Here is a 24,629-nt window from a genome sequence, read left to right on the forward strand (position 1 = left end):
CGCCTAGTCACGCCCCTCTAAGCTCTCCTCGGTCCATGACACAGTGGTTCCACCACTATTCCTGTTACAACTTCAGGACTTGTTCAGGCTGTGGTTCCCTTATGGGTTCCCTCCTTATTGGTCAGGGGAGCAAGTGTGTGGCCATCAGGTTCCTCTCCCCCCATACAAACCCCAGGCTCCTCTCCCCCCATACAAACCCCAGGCTCTCCTCTGTTTGGAGGGGAGGCGATCTAGACTGTGTTCTACTCCTGCTTAGATGACAGCCCAGGGAGATGGTGAGAGCAAGATTTGAGTCTCCCTACGCTTTCTCTATGGGAGCCCATTAGTCTATGACCCTTGCTGTTGCCTTTTGGCTCAGAGAGACAGTGTGGTTTATTGGAGGCATTTCTCCTTTCGGAAAGGGTTGCAATGGACTGCATCCTAGTGCACTTTTTTGTGCCACTTAGTCACTTTTTAAAGGGCACTCAGGTGATAGAGCACAGTTATTGGGATAAAACTCAACAATGCAAATTTATGGGTCAGTGAAAAATTAGCACAGCTCTCGGATGCCATCTGTGTGCTGTCCATTTTCTTGGACTGTTTGTTAGGCTACTTTCACACATCAGGTTTTCAGTGTCAGGCTAAATCCGGCGAATGTTGGAAAAACAGGATCCGGCGCAGATTTTGAAAAACTGATGCGACGGATCCGTTTTTTTGACGGATCCGGCTAGCCTATCTAGATTATTGGATAAAAAAAAAAATTGGAGCATGCTCAGTTTAAAAAACCGGATCAGGCCACCGGATCCACCTTTTTCCGGATGCGGCACCTTCCGGCTCCCATAGGCTTTCATTGTAGCAAACAGCCGGAAGTGCTGGATCCGGCACGTCAGGCTTTTTCTCCAGAGACAAAAAACATTGCAGTAGATGTTTTCCAGACGCGGGAATCGGAATTTTAGCCGGATCCGGAAAAAAAACGGAAGGAACGCTGGGCCATGCGGCGCGATCCGGCACTAATACAAGTCAATGGGGGAAAAACCGATTCCGGTTTTTATTTTTTCCGGTTCCGGCTTTTCTCTAAAGAGACGGATTTAGCCTGAAACAAAAAGACGGATGTGTGCAAGTAGCCTTAGAAGCTTGAGAAACCTCCATCCGTTTTTTTTTTCATCTGAGAGAAACTGATGAAACGTTAACCAAACTCATTTTTTATCATCAGACACTGACCAAACTCTGATGAAGCTCGTACCGTTTCTTTTTCATGCAATAACAATCACTGACGTCTGAATGAACAATAAGTCCCTATTATTATTCTGCTTATTTTCCACCTTTTATATCAGAATTCTTAAATTCTTTAGACCTCAACTTTAACTTTTGTACTTGTCACTTATACATGTTAAATAATCTTCAAATGCCTAAACTGTGAATATAAACACCCTCTACGTCTATAAGGGATGTCACAATAGTATCTAAAAAGAATAGGAATGTAATAATAATAAAACATGACTCTTATCAGTCTATTCTAGACTACTAAAAGTTATGTTTTGTTTTTTTCTTTTAGCGGACTCTATGTACCTTTCTTTGTCCAGTATTACTTTTGAGTGTATTAAAAGTGGTTATTTCACAACCAATAGTTTTTAGAAAAAGTACCGTACCTGTTAACTATTTTTACTAAACAGCTCTTTGTTCTCCTTTTTATGTACTTCAATGCATACTGATTGCATCTTTCTCTACATACCGTATGTCGGTTTCAAGGGCATAAATATTGTATAGCTCAATATAAAAGTAAAGGGGTAACTACTGGGGTGGAACCTTCATTGAGCACCTACACACATCATCTCTCCTTCTTTAAAGTCAGTTTAGCATTTTAGATACATTAGATCAGAAATTGGAATCAAAGGTGTACATGGGTCCTAGTCTCTCAAATTGTAGGTGGTCTTAAAAGCAATCTCTCAGCGCAAAATGACTGTTCAAACCAAGCACAACACTCTGCAGAGGACATAATATTCTTACCTTAGTGTCCAAATTTGTGGCTGCATTTTCCAGTAATGATTTCCAATATGCTATGGAGGGTCTCGGTGCGCCCTTGTCAAGGTTCAGCGCACCTCCACCCCTACAAGCTTCCATCTACCTCCCGCTCTCCTCTTGTTCCTGATAAAGACAGAATTGTCGATCAAAGAAAAGGAGGGAGGAGACCGATACATAGTAAGGAGGTGGGAAGGAACTTCTGGTCCGTCCCAAGGATGTACCACGTGCCTCATTAAAATATCCGACTTAAGAGCATTTTTGGGGAAAAGCACAACAGATTTGGACACTAAAGGTGAAATTTTTATCAGGGCCATGTCCCCTACAAGGTGCTGTGCTTGGTTTGAGCAGTTATTTTGTGCTGTCGGACTCCCTTGAACTTGAGTGATCAGCAAATACAGCGCATTGATTAAACCTAATTATTCATCTTACCTCACCTGCTGCTGTTTCTTCAAAACCCTCTGTAGACTCTGCAGATTGGTCTCTGCTTGAGGCAATGGCAGAAAAGGGAAATATCCACCTTTCTCCATTTATGCATGTAGTCCACCTTTGTTATATTGCCAGAATGCATCATATGTCTGCTTGTTTTATCAGACAGAACATATCGACTCTTAAAAGCTGCTTCTTAGCTCCAGGAAGATTAAGAGACTTGGTAAATCTTGTCACCTTCCTTCTGGCCCTGTCACTCTAAGGACAGGCATCGTAAGCATATTAACGCTTTAACTTTCCATCCAGCCGACACCTTTAACTTTGAATAAACCAATATAAAACCAGGCTGCAGTCGCATTCCGGAGTTTTGCAGGCTATAAGCCTTAATGGAAATCCATCAGCATGATGTAGGGACAGAGACCCTGATTCCAGCAACATATCACTTAGTTTACTGGGTGCAGCAGTTGTAATACAATCGCAGTTTTCTCTTCTTCAGATCTAGCAGAGCTCAGAATGCTGAGCTGTGTATAAACCAGCCCACACCACTGATTGGCTGCTTTCTGAGTACACTGTATATTGACAAATATAAGGTTGGACCAAGAGGCACAAGACATCTAGTCCTGTAGTGATAATCTGCTGCTGATAAAACACTGATTTCATTGAAAGAGCATAAAGGAGCACAGTAAGTGACACATTGGTAAAATCAGTGTCTCTGTGCACACGTCATGCTGCTCTCAGACTACATAGCCGAAAACTGAAGATTCCCTTTAAAGGGTATCATTTCAAATAACCTTTCACAATGAACTGTCATGTGTGCGTACATGAGAAATATCACTATCTTTTGGCAATATACTCTGCATTTTTCACCTGTTTCAGTTTTCCCCTCTGCAGGTTCTATCTCTTAATTTGCACTTAACTCTGAGCTGGTGAGTATAGATGAGCTCCATCTATAAAAGATTTGGTAGTTAACAGCCATTACAATCCCCCCAAAACAAAAGAAACATGGCTAGTTAATAGATCGCTGGGTACGTTTAAAAGCGGTCATTGCAGTTTCTGTAAGTGTATTGTACCATCTAGTACATTCCAAAGTTCCGTTACCAAAAGAGTATATAAAAACAGATACTTCGGGAACTGTAAAACAGAGGGAGTATATATGTCTGTACCTGTTCTTGTCCCATGGACTACGTGGGAAAAACGAAACGGCAGCTACGAGTGAGGATAGGTGAACACCTGGGTGACATAAGAAATAAACGAGACTCCCCTCTAGCTAGGCATGTGAATTCGGTACATAACGGAGATGTGGATAGCATTACCTTTAAGATCATTGAGGTGGTGCATCCGTCAATTAGACAGGGGGACTGGGACAAAAAGATCCTACAACGAGAATGTAGGTGGATTTTTTGGATGGAAAGTATGAGCCCTGGTGGGCTAAATGAGCAATTGACCTACACCTGCTTCATATAAAACTGCTTGTACATAGGGATTTTATTTCTAATAGAGGACTCTTTTAGTCCATCTTTTCACTAACTTGTAGTCTAATCTATGCGGCTGGGTAATTGTATCCATGCAGTAGTACCTTCATCAGTATCTATTTGAGGGCTTTTATATAAAAATTTTGGACACTTTAGCCCTCAAGTGCACAGCAAGATATGCAGAATATACTTATCATAGGATGTGAACAATCAATTACTTAATTGATTGAGGTATAGCCATGATTGGGCACGCAGGGGCGGATTATCAGAGGGTCAATATGGGCGGTAGCCCAGGGCCCAGTGGCTTGGGGGGGCCCTGGGCCACCGCAGATTGACCCTCTGATAATCCGCCGGAGTGTGACTGAATGCCCGGCCCGCCGGCATTTATGTGCCCCACCCCCGGACCCGGTGGGCAGAGAGAGGGGGTCCACATCGGGCCCCTTCTCATCTGCTCACCGGGCCCCTTCCGGCGCTGCGGCGCTTTCCTTTTGACATGCGTGCGCGCGCGCGCGCCCGCACCTCAATAGTTAACAACAGCCGCCAGCCAGCCAATTGGAGGCTGGCAGCTGAAGTCGGCCGCAGCTCACACGTCGCCGGCGTCTGACGTCATTGTCAATCGCCGGCGAGTGTGAGCTGCTGGAGGGAGCTCGCCGCGTGGAGCGCTGGTAAGGTGAGGAGACTGTTTTTTTGTTTTTTTTTTCGGTTTTTTTTTATAAGCTAACGGTGGACTGTGGACACATTGGGGGCAATGCTGTAGACACTGGGGCAATGCTGGAGACACTGGGGCAGATTGCTGGAGACACTGGGGCAATGCTGGAGACACTGGGGCAATGCTGGAGACACTGGGGCAGATTGCTGGACACACTGGGGGCAATGCTGGAGACACTGGGGCAGATTGCTGGAGACACTGGGGCAATGCTGGAGACACTGGGGCAATGCTGGAGACACTGGGGCAGATTGCCGGAGACACTGGGGCAGATTGCTTTAGACACTGGGGCAGATTGCTGTAGACACTGGAGCAGATTGCTGTAGACACTGGGGCAGATTGCTGTAAACACTGGGGCAGATTGCTGGACACACTGGGGGCAATGCTGGAGACACTGGGGCAGATTGCTGGAGACACTGGGGCAGATTGCTGGAGACACTGGGGCAGATTCCTGGAGACAATGGGGCAGATTGCTGGAGACACTGGGGCAGATTGCTGGAGACACTGGAGCAGATTGCTGGAGACACTAGGGCAGATTGCTGTAGACACTGGGGCAGATTGCTGTAGACACTGGGGCAATGCTGGAGACACTGGGGCAGATTGCTGGAGACACTGGGGCAATGCTGGAGACACTGGGGCAATGCTGGAGACACTGGGGCAATGCTAGAGACACTGGGGCAGATTGCTGGACACACTGGGGCAATGCTCGAGGACACACTGGGGCAGATTGCTGGACACACTGGGGCAATGCTGGAGGACACACTGGGGCAGATTGCTGGAGACACTGGGGCAATGCTGGAGGACACACTGGGGCAGATTGCTGGACATACTGGGGCAGATTGCTGGACACACTGGGGGTAATATGCTGGAGACAATGGGGCAGATTGCTGGACACACTGGGGGCAATGCTGGACAATTGGACATACTGGGGCAGATTGCAGGACACACTGGTGGTAATATGCTGGACACACTGGGGCAATATGCTGGACATACTGGGGCAGATTGTTGAACACACTGTCTGGGGGCAATATGCTGGAGTCAGACACTGGGGCAGATTGCTGGAGACACTGGGGGCAATGCTGGACACACTGGGGCAGATTGCTGGTTACTGGGGCAATATGCTGGACACACTGGGGCAGATTGCTGGACACACTGGGGGCAGGACTGGAGGCATGGGCAGAATGTAGACACGGGGCAGAATGAAAGACATGGGGCAGGATTGGATCATGGGGCAGGAGAATACGATGGAGACAGATGGGGCAGGATGGGGAGATCACATGGGGTAGAATGGATACTCATGAGTGCAGGATGGGAGAACATATGGCAGGAGCCAGGAATGAGACACACGGGGCCAGGGTGGGGAATATTATTACCATAGGGGCTAATTAAGGGATATTATTACTGCAGTGATGTATTTATTTTATTTTTTTAGTATACTGTTTTAAATGGGGGGGGCGGTCCTGTTACTGTGCAGAGTGACTCTATATCGCCTTTTTTTCTTCATGTGTAATGTAGAAGTTGTGAAAAATTAAGTAATGTGTTCTGCAAGCAGAGCTCGAGATAACTGTGTTATTTCCTGCAGAAACGAGTCCTGGCTGGAAGAAATGATGGCGGTCTGTGCTGGATGAAAGATGAAGGACTTCACCTAGAGACGTCATTGGTGAGTCAGTGTTACCTATACATTGACACTATACACTATACTATATACAGAGGTCCTGTGTACAATGTCACCAATGATCACTGTATTACCTATACACTATATACAGAGCTCCTGTGTATAATGTCACCAGTGATCTCTGTATTACCTCTACACAGACACTGCATACTAAGTATAGATCTCCTGTGAATACTGGCACTTATGGTGACAGTATTGTGGGTTTTTTTTTCATTATTACTGATCAGTATTGTAGTATTCAGTCACTATGTGGTGGTAATATGTGGTCTGGAAATGGTGTTGTGGTGTTTGTCCCTTGAATGTGCTATTTGGTCACCAAGTGGTGGTAATATGTGGTCTTGACATGGTGCGGTGGTATTTGTTCCTTGTATGTGATATTATTCGATCACTGTGTTTGTAATTTGTGGTCTGGTCATGGCGCGGTGGTATTTGTTCCTTGTATGTGATATTATTGGTCAAAATATACCTAAATTATATTGCAGATTTTAACAAATATTTAATAGGTTACAGTAGAGTAGGGCCCGGCCATTTTTCTGGAATAATCTGGTTCGGGTATAATATGACCCCCCCCCCTGTCACATGACCCCCCCGTCACATGACCCCCCCGTCACATGACCCCCCGTCACATGACCGGGGGGGCCCACAGTGTCTGAACAGCCCGGGGCCCTGGCTACCCTTAATCCACCCCTGTGGGCACGTAAATGGTTAAATGTGTAATCTTTTATGTGGGTCCGTTTGCCCTGATTGTGGGGTTCTTTGATAGCCATGTATTTAACCTGGCATTTGGTTGGTAACCACTAATAGCTTTTGGCTGCGCATTTACTTATTGCCCGCTAGCACTGTGCGCATTATCAGACTTCTGGGATGTATCTGAAGCCTTAGGAGGAGGCGTGGCGCCTAGTCACGTCGACGGCACTACAATGCGCATGTCCACCTCTTTGAGACGCATCTGCATTCCACTAGACCGTGAGGTAAATGTGTACCGGAAGTTAGAGACAGAACGAGGCGTGGAATACTAGGTGGCGTGCGCTTCATGACATAAGGCAAGTGCGCGCTTTATGCAATGGACTAGCAGCGCAGGCAATGGGATGAATTATGGTATGCATCCATTTTATTGTATAAATGCTAATGTTTTAGAGTGATTACGGTAACGGAACCTTTATAGTGAATGAACCTACCTCGCTGTGTTCACATTCACTTTTGGAGCCACTGCAGCCAGATCCCAAATGGTCCCCTGATGAGCCCCTATACTGGGAAGGGGCGAAACGCGTAGGGATGGTGATATGGGACAGACTGAGTCACTTGTATTCAGATAAGTAATGCTGTGATCATGGCAGACTATGCCCGGCACCTCATGGCAGTAACATGTTAAGTGCTTCAGATTTGTAGCGCGGTAGCCATGAGGCATTAGTTATGGCTCTTTGTCAATGAGGCCTGTATGTATGTCTGAGATACTGATATGCAGACATGGTATTTAGTATGGTATATAGATGTGACCGAACAACCGACTGAGACTGCATTTATTTTTTGCTGGTAGTCCTTGATAGGTTCTTTATTGCATTAAGAATATGTTGAAACACGGAACAGGATGGCTATTAGTCACCAGCGATAACTCTAACCTATTTGAAGCCGTATTTCTTGCCTGCTATGGTCACGACTAGGTCAATGCTAATGTGCTTATCTAATTATTTATGGCAGCAGTAGACTGCGATTTGCACGCTAGCACCTTAGATTATTAGGGCCTCCAACTATTGATTGTTGAAGAAACCCGTTTTTGCTCACCTGTACTCTCCATTTATAACATCCTGTACTGTATAGATAAAGGAGACCACTATTTAGCTTAGACAAGATACCCCCTTTTTTTGTTCTCATTAAACAGAGTGAGCCTACAAGGTACTTATTTCTGTGCATGATATAGTGCATGTATCTGAGGTATTTACAGCAATATTTTTTGTACTGTTTATTTTTTAACATCTTTTCACATTTACAGTGTGACCTAGTTTTTTTGTTGTGTGTGTGTTGTTTTTGAGTCTGGGCGTGGGTAGTTGGTAGGGCCTGATCAGGGCTAGGAGGGACAGCCGCCGTTGAGTGGGGGCACCACATCGAATTCTAGGGTGCCAACCTCCGCTGTTAGGAAGGGGTCAGTTTCACTAGGGTCCTTATTAGGGACTTAGTCAGGAATTTTTTCCTTACCAAAAGAGTTCTCGTGTTCCCCTGGCACCTCTTTTCTACCCCGCACAGAACTATTGGTTTATGGTGTTGGTAGTTATCTTGTGGTTATTGATGAGACTTTAAGAAATATTTAATAAAAGCTATTTTTTAGGGTATTTTGGTTCTTCTTTTTTTGGTTTTCATAGATGAGCTCCTATAATGTCTCCTATATGCATTAAAGCACAAAGGGAAGAATTGCTGCTTTTCATTTCTTAGCTCACAAAGAGAGGCAACAGCATAGAGGGAATTATGCAGTACTGAGCTGTGTATAGGTGAATCCAGCTCTGTATTGAGGTAAAGGACTTATTAGAAAGCTCAGCGTGATCTTTTATTGCCCTCCCTCTTTATATATGCTCACTTTTGCTCTTCACTCCTCCTGCCCTCTCCACAAAGTATTACAGGCTGTATTTTGTTGTTGTGCTGATTTTCCTCCCCACAGGGACCTCAAAGATATAAGTGGTTTCGCTGCAACCATAAATGTCAGGTCTATCAAAATGTAAAATTAATTAACTCCTACAGAAGATACCATAAATAGAAAAATAATCAAAATACCAGAATTGCATTTTTCGGTCACCTCCTCTCCTTGGAAAAAAATGCAACAAAAATGAGCAAAACATCCCTCACAAATCTACGGTGACAGAAAATTAAAATTTTTATGGATCTCTGAAAATGTGACTTATCAAAGCTTTCTATGCCAGAATACTGGAGTTAAAGCTTTGATGACCCGGGCCTTTGGTTTTCATGAAAAATATGAGCAACTGCTCACACTAGTATTTAACAGCTGAACACAAAAATATGGAATTTTTAAACATTTTTTCTATTTTATACCTTAAAAAATGCTTACTATTTTAACCCCTACCCGATATCTGCCGCACATGGATGGCAAAAGTCGGGAGTGGGTGGATGAAGCAGTTTACATGACTTGATTCACCAAAAAGAAAGCATTGCACACAAAAAGGGGGGGATATGTCAGTTTTTGATACAGATCGAAATTGTACATTCAAGTCCATGAAAAACTCAAACCGAACACAGATGAATATTTGCCGGCACTATAAAATACATTTTTTTTAATAGGCCAAAAAATGCAGAGTGTGAACATACTCTAAGGCTACATTCCCACGATGAGCTTTTGGCGCATTTTTTTATTTCTGCACCTATTACTGAAAAGACGCGCAGCATGTCTGGAGTCGCAGGGCCGCCGCGTGCGGGTTTCCACGCATAGTGGAGACGGGATTTCATAAAATCCCCTCCACTATGCTGGAGCATCTGGACGCTGCTTGTTTGACGCTGCAGCTCTGCGCAGCGTCAAACAAGCAGCGTTTCCTGACCGTGGAAACATACCCTAATATGTCACACAAAAAAACAACAACTCTGAATCAGTAGGATCCGTTGAAGCATTCCAGAGTTATTACCACATAAAGTGACACTGGTCAGAATTGTAAAATTTGGCCTGGTCATGACAGTGAAAGCAGTCTTTGGGGGTGAAGGGGTTAAAACACTTGGACACTCTAGAAGCCGGTAGAGATATGTGAGATAAGAGTTGTCATGGGCACTTTTACACCTACACCTGAATCTCATGGGTATAAATACCTGGTACTTTCCACTGAACCTTTTATGAAGAGGATCTGTGAAATGAACTTGGTGATAGTTGTGTAATGAATGTTTGAAGTTTATTTGTTGTGGTTATTGCAGTATACGTTTTTTTATTGCTATTTTAGCCTGTTTAGTGTTGTGTTACCCTTTATTATAAATTTGTATTTTGATATCAGACTAGGCTTGCAGTAATAATTATTTTCCATCTAGAATTTTATACTATGGTGTTTTAATTTCCATTTAACATCCAAGTGTTGTGGGTTTTTTTTTCCAATTTTTCCTTCTCTGGCTCCATAAAGCTGGTTCTGTTAATCAACAAAGAGGGGAAACCAAGTAGGTGGCATGTGCACTGAACTGTTTGGCCACGCCATAGTGCACCTAAGGCCAGGGTCACACTTGTGAGAAACTCGCACGAGTCTCGCATCTCAAAACCCGGAACTCGGGACCGAAACGTGCAGCTACATGTAGTTCTATGCAGCTGAGCGCTCCAGTCTGAGTGCCGGCGGCAGTGCCGGGTATTGAGATGCGAGACTCGTGCGAGTTTCTCGCAAGTGTGATCCCGGCCTAACGCCTACTCTTCATTTGATCAGTAATTTTGTGCTGACAGTCCCTTAAGGGCACAGTCAGATGCAGGGCAGCCATCAGGGCATTACTGCTCTTACTGGCGTATGGGGCCTGATGAAGAGGCTGCTGCATTATACTATGGGGCATTGAGGTGCATTATATCCCTATGAGGCTGCTGCATTATACTATGGGGCATTGGGGTGCATTATATCTCTATGAGGCTGCTATATTATACTATGAGGTGTATTGTATCCCTATGAGGCTGTTGCATTATACTATGGGGCATTGGGGTGCATTATATCCCTATGAGGCTGCTTTATTATACTATGGGGTGTATTATATCCCTATGAGGCTGCTGCATTATACTATGGGGAGCATTATATCCATATGAGGCTTCTGCATTATACTATGGGGTGCATTATGTCCCTATGTGGCTGCTGCATTATACTATGGGGCATTGTGCTGCATTATATCCCTATGAGGTTGCTGCATTATACTATGGGGCATTGGGGTGCAGTATATCCCTATAAGGCTGCTGCATTATACTATGGGGTGCATTATATTCCTATGAGACTGCTGCATTATACTATTGGGTGTATTATATCCCTATGAGGCTGCTGCATTATACTATGGAGTGTATTATATCCCTATGAGGCTGCTGCATTATACTATGGGGTGCATTATATCCCTATGGGGCTGCTGCATTATACTGTGGGGTGTGTTATGCGCTGGTGGTTTAGGAGCAACATGGGACGTGCTCTTGAGGAGGTGGTACCTGTACTGACCGCAGTTCCTGAGCTTAACACAACACTAGAAGTAGCCGTGGGATGTTCCTGTCACTCCCTAGACACCTCATCACAGCCAGAGGACTAACTACCCTGTCATGATCTCCATGGCCAGAGAACTAGCATAAGCCTCTATAGGAACAAGCTCTTGGAAGATGTAACTGTACTGACCATGAACTAAACCTACCGCATCATCTAGAAGTAGCCAGGTAGCATGTCCTACTTTTTATCCCTATATGCCCAGCGCCGGCCGGAGAACTAAATAATGCTAGCAGAGGGAAATATAAGACCTGACTCACCTCTAGAGAAATGCCCAAAAGGAGACAGAAGCCCCTCACATATATTGGCGGTGATATGAGATGAAACAACAAACGCAGCAGGAAAATAGTTTTAGCAAATTTGAGGTCCGCTTTCTAGATAGCAGAAGACAGAAAGCATACTTTCATGGTCAGTAGAAAACCCTAACAAAACACATCCAGAAATTACTTTAGGACTCTGGCATTAACTCATAATACCAGAGTGGCAATTCCTGATCAACAAGAGCTTTCCAGACACAGTAACGAAACTGCAGCTGTGAACTGGAACCAAAATACAAAAACAAAACATGGACGAATGTCCAACTTATCTAGTAGATGTCTGGGAGCAGGAACAAGCACAGAGAGGCTTCTGATAACATTGTTGACCGGCAAGCATCTAACAGAGAAGCCAGGTTATATAGCGACACCCAGATCTAATCAGAACAGGTGAACAGGGAAGATGATGTCACAAGTTCAATTCCACCAGTAGCCACCGGGGGAGCCCAGAATCCAAATTCACAACAGTACCCCCCCCTCAAGGAGGGGGCACCGAACCCTCACCAGAACCACCAGGGCGATCAGGATGGGCCCTATGAAAGGCACGAACCAGATCAGAGGCATGAACATCAGATGCAGTGACCCAAGAATTATCCTCCTGGCCGTATCCCTTCCACTTGACCAGATACTGGAGTCTCCGTCTGGAAACACGGGAGTCTAGGATTTTTTCCACAACGTACTCCAACTCACCCTCAACCAACACCGGAGCAGGAGGCTCAACGGAAGGCACAACCGGTGCCTCATACCTGCGCAATAACGACCGATGAAAAACGTTATGAATAGAAAAGGATGCAGGGAGGTCCAAACGGAAGGAAACAGGGTTAAGAATCTCCAATATTTTATACGGACCGATGAACCGAGGCTTAAACTTAGGAGATGAGACCCTCATAGGGACAAAACGAGAAGACAACCACACCAAATCTCCAACACAAAGCCGAGGACCAACACGACGGTGACGGTTGGCAAAAAGCTGAGTCTTCTCCTGGGACAACTTTAAATTGTCCATCACCTGCCCCCAGATATGATGCAATCTCTCCACCACCGCATCCACTCCAGGACAATCCGAGGATTCCATCTGACCGGAGGAAAATCGAGGATGGAACCCCGAATTACAGAAAAACGGGGAAACCAAGGTGGCAGAGCTGGCCCGATTATTGAGGGCGAACTCCGCCAATGGCAAAAAAGCAACCCAATCATCCTGGTCAGCAGACACAAAACACCTCAGATATGTCTCCAGGGTCTGATTAGTCCGCTCGGTCTGGCCATTAGTCTGAGGGTGAAAAGCAGACGAAAAAGACAAATCTATGCCCATCCTAGCACAAAATGCCCGCCAAAATCTAGACACAAATTGGGTTCCTCTGTCAGAAACGATATTCTCAGGAATACCATGCAAACGAACAACATTTTGAAAAAACAGGGGCACCAACTCGGAAGAAGAAGGCAATTTGGGCAGGGGAACCAAATGAACCATCTTAGAAAAACGGTCACACACCACCCAGATGACAGACATCTTCTGAGAAACAGGCAGATCTGAAATAAAATCCATCGAGATGTGTGTCCAAGGCCTCTTAGGAATAGGCAAGGGCAACAATAATCCACTAGCCCGAGAACAACAAGGCTTGGCCCGAGCACAAACGTCACAAGACTGCACAAAGCCTCGCACATCTCGTGACAGGGAAGGCCACCAGAAGGATCTTGCCACCAAATCCCTGGTACCAAAAATTCCAGGATGACCTGCCAACGCAGAAGAATGCACCTCAGAGATGACTTTACTGGTCCAATCATCAGGAACAAACAGCCTATCAGGCGGACAACGATCCGGTCTATCCGCCTGAAACTCCTGCAAGGCCCGCCGCAGGTCTGGAGAAACAGCTGACAAGATAACTCCCTCCTTAAGAATACCTGTGGGGTCAGAGTTGCCAGGTGAATCAGGCTCAAAACTCCTAGAAAGGGCATCCGCCTTAACATTCTTAGAACCTGGTAGGTACGATACCACAAAATTAAACCGAGAAAAAAATAATGACCAGCGCGCCTGTCTAGGATTCAGGCGCCTGGCGGTCTCAAGATAAATCAAATTTTTGTGGTCAGTCAATACCACCACCTGATGTCTGGCCCCCTCGAGCCAATGGCGCCACTCCTCAAACGCCCACTTCATGGCCAAAAGCTCCCGATTCCCAACATCATAATTCCGCTCAGCGGGCGAAAATTTACGGGAAAAGAAGGCACAAGGCCTCATCACGGCGCAGTCAGAACTTTTCTGCGACAACACTGCCCCAGCTCCGATCTCAGAAGCGTCGACCTCAACCTGAAAAGGAAGAGTCACATCAGGCTGACGCAACACAGGGGCAGAAGAAAAACGGCGCTTAAGCTCCTGAAAGGCCTCCACAGCATCAGGGGACCAATTAGCAACATCAGCACCCTGTCTAGTCAAATCGGTCAATGGCTTAACGACATCCGAAAAACCAGAAATAAATCGACGATAAAAGTTGGCAAAGCCCAAAAATTTCTGAAGACTTTTAAGAGAAGAGGGCTGCGTCCAATCACAAATAGCTTGAACCTTGACAGGATCCATCTCAATGGAAGAGGGAGAAAAAATATATCCCAAAAAGGAAATTCTCTGAACCCCAAAAACGCACTTAGAACCCTTGACACACAGAGAATTAGACCGCAAAACCTGAAAAACCCTCTTAACTTGCCGGACATGAGAGTCCCAGTCATCCGAAAAAATCAGAATATCATCCAGATACACTATCATAAATTTATCCAAAAAATCGCGGAAAATATCATGCATAAAGGACTGGAAGACTGAAGGGGCATTAGAAAGACCAAAAGGCATCACCAAATACTCAAAGTGGCCCTCGGGCGTATTAAATGCGGTTTTCCACTCATCCCCCTGCCTGATCCGCACCAAATTATACGCCCCACGGAGATCAATCTTAGAGAACCACTTGGCCCCCTTTATGCGAGCAAACAAATCAGTCAGCAACGGCAATGGGTATTGATATTTAACCGTGATTTTATTCAAAAGCCGATAATCAATACATGGTCTCAAAGAGCCGTCTTTTTTTGACACAAAGAAAAAACCGGCTCCTAAGGGAGATGACGATGGACGAATATGTCCCTTTTCCAAGGACTCCTTTATATATTCTCGCATAGCAGTATGTTCAGGCACAGACAGATTAAATAAACGACCCTTTGGGTATTTACTACCCGGAATTAAATCTATAGCACAATCACACTCACGGTGCGGAGGTAGTGAACCCAGCTTGGGTTCTTCAAAGACGTCACGATAATCAGACAGGAACTCAGGGATTTCAGAGGGAATAGATGATGAAATGGACACCAAAGGTACGTCCCCATGAGTCCCCTTACATCCCCAGCTCAACACAGACATAGCTCTCCAGTCAAGGACTGGGTTGTGAGACTGCAGCCATGGCAATCCCAGCACCAAATCCTCATGTAGATTATACAGCACTAGAAAACGAATAGTCTCCTGGTGATCCGGATTAATACACATAGTCACTTGTGTCCAGTATTGTGGTTTATTATTAGCCAATGGGGTGGAGTCAATCCCCTTCAGAGGAATAAGAGTTTCCAAAGGCTCTAAATCATACCCACAACGATTGGCAAAGGACCAATCCATAAGACTCAAAGCGGCGCCAGAGTCGATATAGGCGTCAGTAGTAATAGATGACAAAGAGCAAATCAGGGTCACAGACAAAATAAATTTAGACTGTAAAGTGCCAATGGAAACGGATTTATCAAGCTTTTTAGTACGCTTAGAGCACGCTGATATAACATGAGTAGAATCCCCACAATAGAAACACAACCCATTTTTCCGTCTAAAATTCTGCCGCTCGCTTCTGGACAGAATTCTATCACACTGCATGCTTTCTGGCGTCTTCTCAGTGGATACCGCCAGATGGTGCACAGGTTTGCGCTCCCGCAGACGCCTATCGATCTGAATGGCCATTGTCATGGACTCATTCAGACCTGCAGGCACAGGGAACCCCACCATAACATCCTTAATGGCATCAGAGAGACCCTCTCTGAAAGTAGCCGCCAAGGCACACTCATTCCACTGAGTAAGCACAGACCATTTACGGAATCTTTGGCAGTAAATTTCAGCTTCATCTTGCCCCTGCGATAGGGACATCAAAGTTTTTTCTGCCTGAAGTTCCAAATGAGGTTCCTCATACAGCAAGCCCAAGGCCAAAAAAAACGCATCCACATTGCGCAACGCAGGATCCCCTGGTGCCAATGCAAAAGCCCAGTCTTGAGGGTCGCCGCGGAGCAAGGAAATCACAATCCCAACCTGCTGTGCAGGGTCTCCAGCAGAACGAGATTTCAGGGACAAAAATAGCTTACAATTATTTCTAAAATTCTGAAAGCTAGATCTATTCCCTGAGAAGAATTCCGGCAAAGGAATTCTCGGCTCAGATACCGGAGCATGAATAATAAAATCTTGCAAATTTTGTACTTTCGTGGTGAGATTATTCAAACCTGCAGTTACACTCTGAAGATCCATTATTAACAGGTGAACACAAAGCCATTCAAAGATTATAAGGAGAGAGAAAAAAAAGAAAGACTGCAGCATAGACAGACTGGCAAGTGATCCAATTAAGAGCACAGAGGAAAAAAAAAAAAAAACTCTCAGCAGACTTCTTATTTCTCTCCTTTCTCAGCCAAGGATTTTAACCCTTAAGTGGGCCGGTCAAACTGTCATGATCTCCATGGCCAGAGAACTAGCATAAGCCTCTATAGGAACAAGCTCTTGGAAGATGTAACTGTACTGACCATGAACTAAACCTACCGCATCATCTAGAAGTAGCCAGGTAGCATGTCCTACTTTTTATCCCTATATGCCCAGCGCCGGCCGGAGAACTAAATAATGCTAGCAGAGGGAAATATAAGACCTGACTCACCTCTAGAGAAATGCCCAAAAGGAGACAGAAGCCCCTCACATATATTGGCGGTGATATGAGATGAAACAACAAACGCAGCAGGAAAATAGTTTTAGCAAATTTGAGGTCCGCTTTCTAGATAGCAGAAGACAGAAAGCATACTTTCATGGTCAGTAGAAAACCCTAACAAAACACATCCAGAAATTACTTTAGGACTCTGGCATTAACTCATAATACCAGAGTGGCAATTCCTGATCAACAAGAGCTTTCCAGACACAGTAACGAAACTGCAGCTGTGAACTGGAACCAAAATACAAAAACAAAACATGGACGAATGTCCAACTTATCTAGTAGATGTCTGGGAGCAGGAACAAGCACAGAGAGGCTTCTGATAACATTGTTGACCGGCAAGCATCTAACAGAGAAGCCAGGTTATATAGCGACACCCAGATCTAATCAGAACAGGTGAACAGGGAAGATGATGTCACAAGTTCAATTCCACCAGTAGCCACCGGGGGAGCCCAGAATCCAAATTCACAACACTACCCCTAAAGATAAAAATAGGAAAGCTATCTTGCCTCAGAAAAAATCCCCCAAGGATAGGACAGCCCCCCCACAAATATTGACTGTGAGTGGAGAGGGAAATGACATACGCAGAATGAAACCAGGATGTAGCAAAGGAGGCCAGTCTAGCTAGATAAATAGAACAGGAAAGAATACTGTGCGGTCAGTATTAAAAACTAGAAAAATCCACCACAGAGTTTACAAAAATCTCCACACCTGACTAAAGGTGTGGAGGGTAAATCTGCTTCCCAGAGCTTCCAGCTTAACTGAATAAATCCATACTGACAAGCTGGACTAGAAAAAACATAGAAAGTGCAGAAAGATTAAGTCCACAACAAGTGGACTGCAAAAGAACAAAGCAAGGACTTATCTTTGCTGAACTGGTCAGAATATCAGGGAAATCCAAGCAGAGATGTGAATCCAACCGGGAACCATTGACAACTGGCACAGGCTGAAGGATAGAACCAGGCTAAATAGCCGAGCCAGAAAGACAATCAGTGGAAGCAGCTGCTGACTACTAAATCCAAGGAGCAGCAGTACCACTTAAAACCACCGGAGGGAGCCCAAGAGCAGAACTCGCAAAAATGCCACTTACAAACACCGGAGGGAGCCCAAGAGCGGAATTCACAACAGGGGTGCATTATATCCCTATGGGGCTGCTGCATTATACTATGGGGCTGCTGCACTATACTATGGGTACATTATGCTATGGGGCTGCTGCCTTTTACTATGGGTGCATTATGCTCTTATGGGGGTGCATTATACTGCTATGCGGGTGCATTATATTCTTTTGGTGGTGCATTATAGTACTATAGGGTGCATTATATTATATAGGACTATGGGGTACATTATACTATTATGGATGACTGGGGGCAATATGGAGAGACATGGGGGAAGTATGGAGAGACATGAGGCAGAATGGGAGGACACGTGGGGTCCAGAATGTGGGATATTATTACTGTAGGGGATAATTAAAGGATATTGTTTTTGAGGATACTGTTTTCAGTGTTGGGGAGGAGATGTCCTGTTATTGTGCATGGCGACACGGTTGCTTATTTTGTACATCTGGTGTAGTGTGGAGGTTGATGAAAAATTGGGGAATGTGCTCTAGATAACTGTGTTATTTTCTACAGAGACGAGTCCTGGCTGGAAGAAGTGATGGCGATGTGTGCTGAATGAAGATGAAAAGTCAAGGACTTCATCTAGAGATGTCACCGATGAGTCAGTGTGCTACCTGTACACTGACACTATACACTGTATACTATATACAGAGCTCCCGAGTATGTCACTGGTGATTACTGTATTACCTATACACTGACACTATATACAGAGCTCCTGTGTATAATGTCACTAGTGATCATTGTATTACCTGTACACTATATACAGAGCTCCTGTGTATAATGTCACCAGTGATCACTGTATTACCTCTGTACCCGGACACTGTATACGAAGTACAGATCTCCTGTGTATAATGGCACTTATGGTGATATTAGCATTGTGTGTTTCCTATTAGTGATTAGTATTGTAGTATTTGGTCACTATGTTGTGGTAATATGTGATCTGGTCCTGGTGTGGCGGTATTTGTTCCTTGTGTTTGCTATTACCGTATTTGGTCACTGTGGTGGTAATATGTGGTCTGGTCATGGTGTGTCGGTTTTTCCTACTTTTAAGTGGTATTTTTTGATCACTATATGGTGGTAATATGGTGTCTGGTCATGGTGTGGCGGTATTTGTTCCTTGTTTGTGATATTATTGGTCATTTTAAAAATTGAAAAATAAAAATATACCTAAATTGTATTGGATATTTTAACAAATGTTTAATAAGTTACAGTAGAGTCTAGCCAAAAGAGTTGACCTTGTCGTGGTGGACTGTGGATGGTTCGGGGAGTGGAGGTGGAGATGGGGCGGAGTCTCAAGGGAGGCCCTGAAAATTTTGCCAGTATGGGGCCCTGAAATTCCTAGTGGCAGCCCTGGTCAGACGACTGTATAATTTGGAGCGAGATCAGACTGCAATGCTCAAACCAGCAGGCAGCTCTCCTGACCCAAGTGTGACAGCTTCATAGATTTCCATGCAGCTGTCCCACTGTGGTCAGGACAGTCACCGGCCAGTCTGAGCATTGCAGTTTGGTCTTGCTCAGATTTATACAGCCGTCTGACTGCGTCCTTAAGCAATGAATAAAATGATGTTTTTTTTTTTTTGTTTTTTTTTAGACAAAACTGCTTATAAAGTGCTCAAAAAAGATACCTGGGTGTATTTCTGGCATCATATTTACACATAACAAAAAGATTTACCTTCCCATTGACTGATATTTTAAAGTATGGAGTGGCTTCATAGCATAGAATGCCTACTGAGTGGTCTGCTCACTTCTTTTGGTGTTTTTGGAGTTTTTGGAAACAAAGTTGTTAAAAAAATGTTCAAAAACCTTAACGTATGAACACCAATGTTGTTTGAGGCTATGGTCCCCCGATAAGCTTTTGATGAGCTATTGACACTGCCAAATTTCTGCACGTATTATCTAAATTGAGTTACTTAAGGTTTTTTCATTGCGTGTGTTTTGTTTTATTTTTTGTTGTTGGTGTCATACTTTACATAAGGGCTGTCCCACACGTCCAGATAATTCCGGTACCGGAATAAATCGGTACCGGAGTTATCCGTGTCCGTGTGCCTGGGAACTCACGTAGGCCATACGTGCGGCACACGTGTGCCGCCCGTATGGCGAGTGGGTACCACACGGAGCGTGTGGTACCCACGCGTGTGGTACCCTGCATCGTGCTGAAGCCGCGATTCATATGTTCCCTGCAGCAGCGTTTGCTGCAGAGAAAATATGAATAAGTGTTTAAAATAAAGATCTATGTGTCCGCCGCCCCCCCACCCCCTGTGCGCCCCCCCCCCCCCCGCTGTTCTGAAAATACTTACCCGCCTCCCTCGCTGCTTCCTGGTCTGGCCGCGGCTTCTAGTGTATGCGGTCACGTGGGGCCGATCATTTACAGTCATGAATATGTGGCTCCACCTCCCATAGGGGCGGAGCCGACTATTCATGATTGTAAATGAGCGGCCCCACGTGACCGCATACAGTAGGAGGCGCGGGGCAGAGAGGAAGGAGTGACAGCCAATGTGGGAGCGGGTGAGTATTTTCAGGACAGCGGGGGGGCGCACAGGGGGTGGGGGGGTGGCGGACACATAGATCTTTATTTTAAACACTATTATTCATATCTTGTATGCAGCAAACGCTGCTGCAGGGAACATATGAATGGCGGCTTCAGCACCATGTGGGGGGGACAGCGCTTACTGTAGCGCTGTCTCCTGCACGCACACGGACCCCAGACGGAGAACATCCGTGTGAGGTCCGTGTTTTACACGGACCCATTGACTCTATTGGGTCCGTGTAATACGTGCGTTCCCACGAACACTGACATGTCTCCGTGTTTGGCACACGGAGACACGGTCCGCAAAAAATCAATGACATCTGAACAGATGCATTGATTTTTATGGGTCTACGTGTGTCAGTGGCTGACGTGTGTCAGTGGCCACTGACGTGTGAAACCGGCCTAAAACTGCTTTGTTTTTTACTACCTGGTATTCGACAAAACTCTATTGCTATACTAATGTGTTGATTTTTTTTATGCGTTTCCGCTGTGGAAACACACGGTCAGTAATTATCAGCGCTTTGCTATTGAACGCTGGTGATTCCGCATGTGTTCATTGAACCGTGCGGAATCACCACGTCCAATACATTGTATGGGTGAGATTGATCTTGCGGAGGTTCGTGTCTCTACAAGATAAATTGACATGCTGCGGTCTGGAAAGACGAGCCGCATGTCCGTCTCCGCGGGCGTCTCTGGATGCATAGCGAGCATGGGATTTCTTGAAATCCCATCCATTATGCTGTAACATGTGGATGATGCAGGATGTACGCAGCGTCCAACCCGTTTACAGACCGTGGGAAAGTACCCTAAAAAAGCAAGTGCGTTTTTTACATGCAGATCTAATGCAAGTCTATGGGGAAAATCTGTACACAAAACTTTGAGTACCCGCAAGAGAAACTGACCTGCTGCAGACTTGAAATGCGCACCGCAGGTCGGTTTGCCTCCCGTTAATAAGCATGAGATTTCTATCATTCCCATCCACATTGCTGGAACTGTTAGACGCTCCGCTGCAGATGCAGTGAAAATACGCAGTGTCAAATAACGCAGCAAAAGCTCATTGTGGGAACGCAGCCTTACAAAACCAATAAATACGGAGTCATTCAAGGAGAAGTAATTTACAATGCACTGCACCATATTCCTTATATGAACCAATACAAAATCTAGAAAAAGTCATATCACAAGAACATCAAAAATCGCACGTTGTATTGCAGCGCGTATTAATAGCCCAATGAATAAAATATGATATTTATCCCATACAGAAAATGTTAATGCTCAAAAATTTACAGATCTAATCGCCGCTCCATCCCAAAGGGATAAAAGTGCCCAATTCTATTTACCAGTGAGGGTCCCAGCAATCAGACCCCCAATAATCAATAGATTGGTTTCACTGGACAGCCCCTTTAAATATGGCCTCTATGCTAGGACAGTAGGCTCCGGCAGGGAATGGGAAACTCCTTAAACTAGTGGATTTCACAGGACATTTTTTTTTTCTTTTTGTGCACAGATACAAGGCAGTTGACCCCTCATTTTGCAGTGTTCTGACATTGTGCACGAAAAAATCTACTAAATTCAGTTCTCCTACACGCACCAAACATGGCCACCAAAACATCCGCGTCACACCGAGAGCGTTTTTTTTTTTTCAAACTAGAAAGGAACATTTTTTTCTCTCTTTTTACGTTTCGGGAAACGAGTGTTAATTTCTCCCCAGTCCCTGACGACTTCCCGCAGTTCGCCTGTTTGTTTGACTAGAACGACGAGGGAATGCGACTTCCGGGGCCGCTGATTGGCCGCTGCCTAGGACGGGAGCACGCGCACTGGTCAGGGCGTTCCATCGGTGACGTCATTTGGGTATTTCCGCAAAGCTTCAAGGGACCGTCTGTAATTTCTCGTGTAAGAGGGGGGCGTGGGATTAAAGAAGCCAAAGTGAAGTGGAAGGAGAAGAATTGATTCCGATAACTCCAAGTGTTAATTGCGGGACGTGAACCGTTCTCCCCTATACCCCGGCCTCGGAGGGCTGACTGCACCGAATATGGAGGGTAAGGGGGGATTTAGGGAGTGGGAGGCTGTGTGTCGGGGACGAGCCCTCTAGCTGGGCCTGCTCTATGGGGTTTCAGTACAGTTTGGAGGTTTTTTTTTTTTTAAGGAGCTGATTTTATTATTATTTTTTTAAGGAGCTGATTATACTTTCTCAGTGTGTTTTTAATGTGTGGATGGTTGTAAAAGTGCTACAAGTTGTTGGTTCTATTTATTAGGCAGAATCCATGGCTACACATTACTTCTATCTGTTACTTTAGTGTTACTAATAGCCTATCATTCTGCCCAATATTTGTATGTTTTTACTGTTTTTTTTTACTAAATATTAGGTGGGATCTTTGTAAATCTTTACATTTCCTGCCTTTTTGAGTCTTCCTGATTGTGAAGATAGGCGATGAGTTACTTTTCCTGTATCTTCCATCGCACTCTCTAAATGCACCGTTTTGAGCCAAGCCTGTGGGTTTTTTCCCCCACCACATGTGTTGTCTGTGGTTTGTGTGTCCACTAAAAAATCTTGGAAAACTTTCCGTGTTGTGTGTTTTTTTTTGTTTTTTTTTTAAACCGTGCCATAGACCTGAATTGTTTATACACTTTAGGGTCTTTAGGCCTCATTCAGCCGTCCATGTTGTTGTTGTGTTTTTTTTTTGTTTGTTTTTTTTATTATTTTTTTTTATATTATATTTTTTTATTATTATTCTTGGATACAACAGGTACACATTATAATCTATCGTATCTTCACCCATCTCTTGTAGATTGAGTCCTCTCTCCTCCTGTACCAGTTGGTAACTCGTTTTGTTCAAGATTATTTTATTTGTTTATATGTATTCCCCCCCCTCACATGTAAAGCACCACGGAACAAATGGCACTATAATTATCTATGGGACTGTTCATCTGTCCATGTTTATCACAGTCCATGTGTCAGTACAAAACACACGGAGACAGTTTTTTTTTTTTTTGCGTCAGCACGGGTGACAAGGGCCAATACAAGTCTATGGGTCCATGAAAAACACGAATGGCATTCGTGTGCTGTCCGTGTTTAACATAGCAAAGTATAGGAGAAGCTTTATAACTATTATTTTTATTAATCTGTGAGAAACACAGATGGTAAAAATGAACAATGACACTGGTACCATTTTTCCACATACATGTTTAAACACGGACTTGTGAATGAGGCCTTAGTGTATGGGGCTGCGAAAATCACGAACATCATTAATGTGCTGTCCAGGATTAAAATGACTGTGTTTAGGAGAGGATGTGTAAAGTTTACCGGTATTTATTATGCTCTCTTATATAGCACCATCATATTCCATAGCGCTTTACAGACCTCGTCATCGCTGTCCCCATTGGGGATCACTATCTAGATTCCCTATCAATATATCTTTGGAGTGTGGGGAACCTGGAGGAAACCCACACTGGGAGAACACACAAACTCTTTGCAGATGTTGACATTGGTGGGATTTGAATCCAGGACCCCAGTGCTGCATAGCTACAGTGATAACTACTGCCCATGTTATGATAAAAAAAATTATGTATACTTTTTTTTTTTAATTTATGAAAATCACTAATGGTAAAAACTGGCACGCTGTTGACAGTCAGTCCATTTATTTGCAAATGTGAAAGCTTGAACTGCTGTGGACTCTACATCTCCCAGCATGGACGCCCTGGATTAATCGTTGCTTCACAAAAGCTTGAAGTCTAGTAACCTGTTGGATGTGCCCATGAGCCAAATAATCAGCGTAAAATCCTCTCCAATTTTTGCAGATTCACAGCAAATGGCACAGATTGGAAATATGCACATTTTTTCCCCACAGTGTATGGATAATTCATTTTCTGCCATGACAATTTGTGTTTTTTTTTTTGTTTTTTTTTTGCCCTTGAGAGCAAAGAAATGCAGTTTATGAATACAGAAAGCATCCGTTGCCTTCCTTTTAAATTGTCTGACTTAGTAAGTGTGAAATAACCTGAATTATTTATTCTGGTAGCGCTATTTTCTAACAATCCTGTTATCGCTCCTGGAAATTCACGACTATGGCTACGCTCACATTTGCGGTCTGCGCCGCAGCGTCGCCGCATGCGTCATGCGCCCCTATATTTAACATGGGGGCGCATGGACATGCGTCGCACTTGCGTTTTGCGCCGCATGCGTCCCTGCGGCGCCCGCGTCCGGGCGCAGAGGACGCAGCAAGTTGCATTT

At 44.6% G+C, this 24,629-nt stretch overlaps 1 protein-coding gene across 3 annotated transcripts in view; it reads left to right on the forward strand.

Moving 5' to 3' along the window:
• The first annotated feature begins 22,122 nt into the window (after window positions 1-22,122).
• Window positions 22,123-24,629, forward strand: part of RELA (RELA proto-oncogene, NF-kB subunit) — a 47,529-nt gene continuing 45,022 nt past the window's right edge. The window contains exon 1 of one of the 3 annotated variants that reach the window (XM_077287467.1): window positions 22,123-22,437. In XM_077287467.1, coding sequence (XP_077143582.1) covers window positions 22,431-22,437 — 7 coding nt within the window. In that variant the 5' untranslated portion in view covers window positions 22,123-22,430. The remainder of the gene's footprint in view (window positions 22,438-24,629) is intronic. The other 2 variants (XM_077287468.1, XM_077287469.1) reach the window with 2 other exon arrangements.

The sequence above is a fragment of the Ranitomeya variabilis genome, chromosome 2 (genome assembly GCF_051348905.1).
Source record: "Ranitomeya variabilis isolate aRanVar5 chromosome 2, aRanVar5.hap1, whole genome shotgun sequence".
NCBI lineage: Eukaryota > Metazoa > Chordata > Amphibia > Anura > Dendrobatidae > Ranitomeya > Ranitomeya variabilis.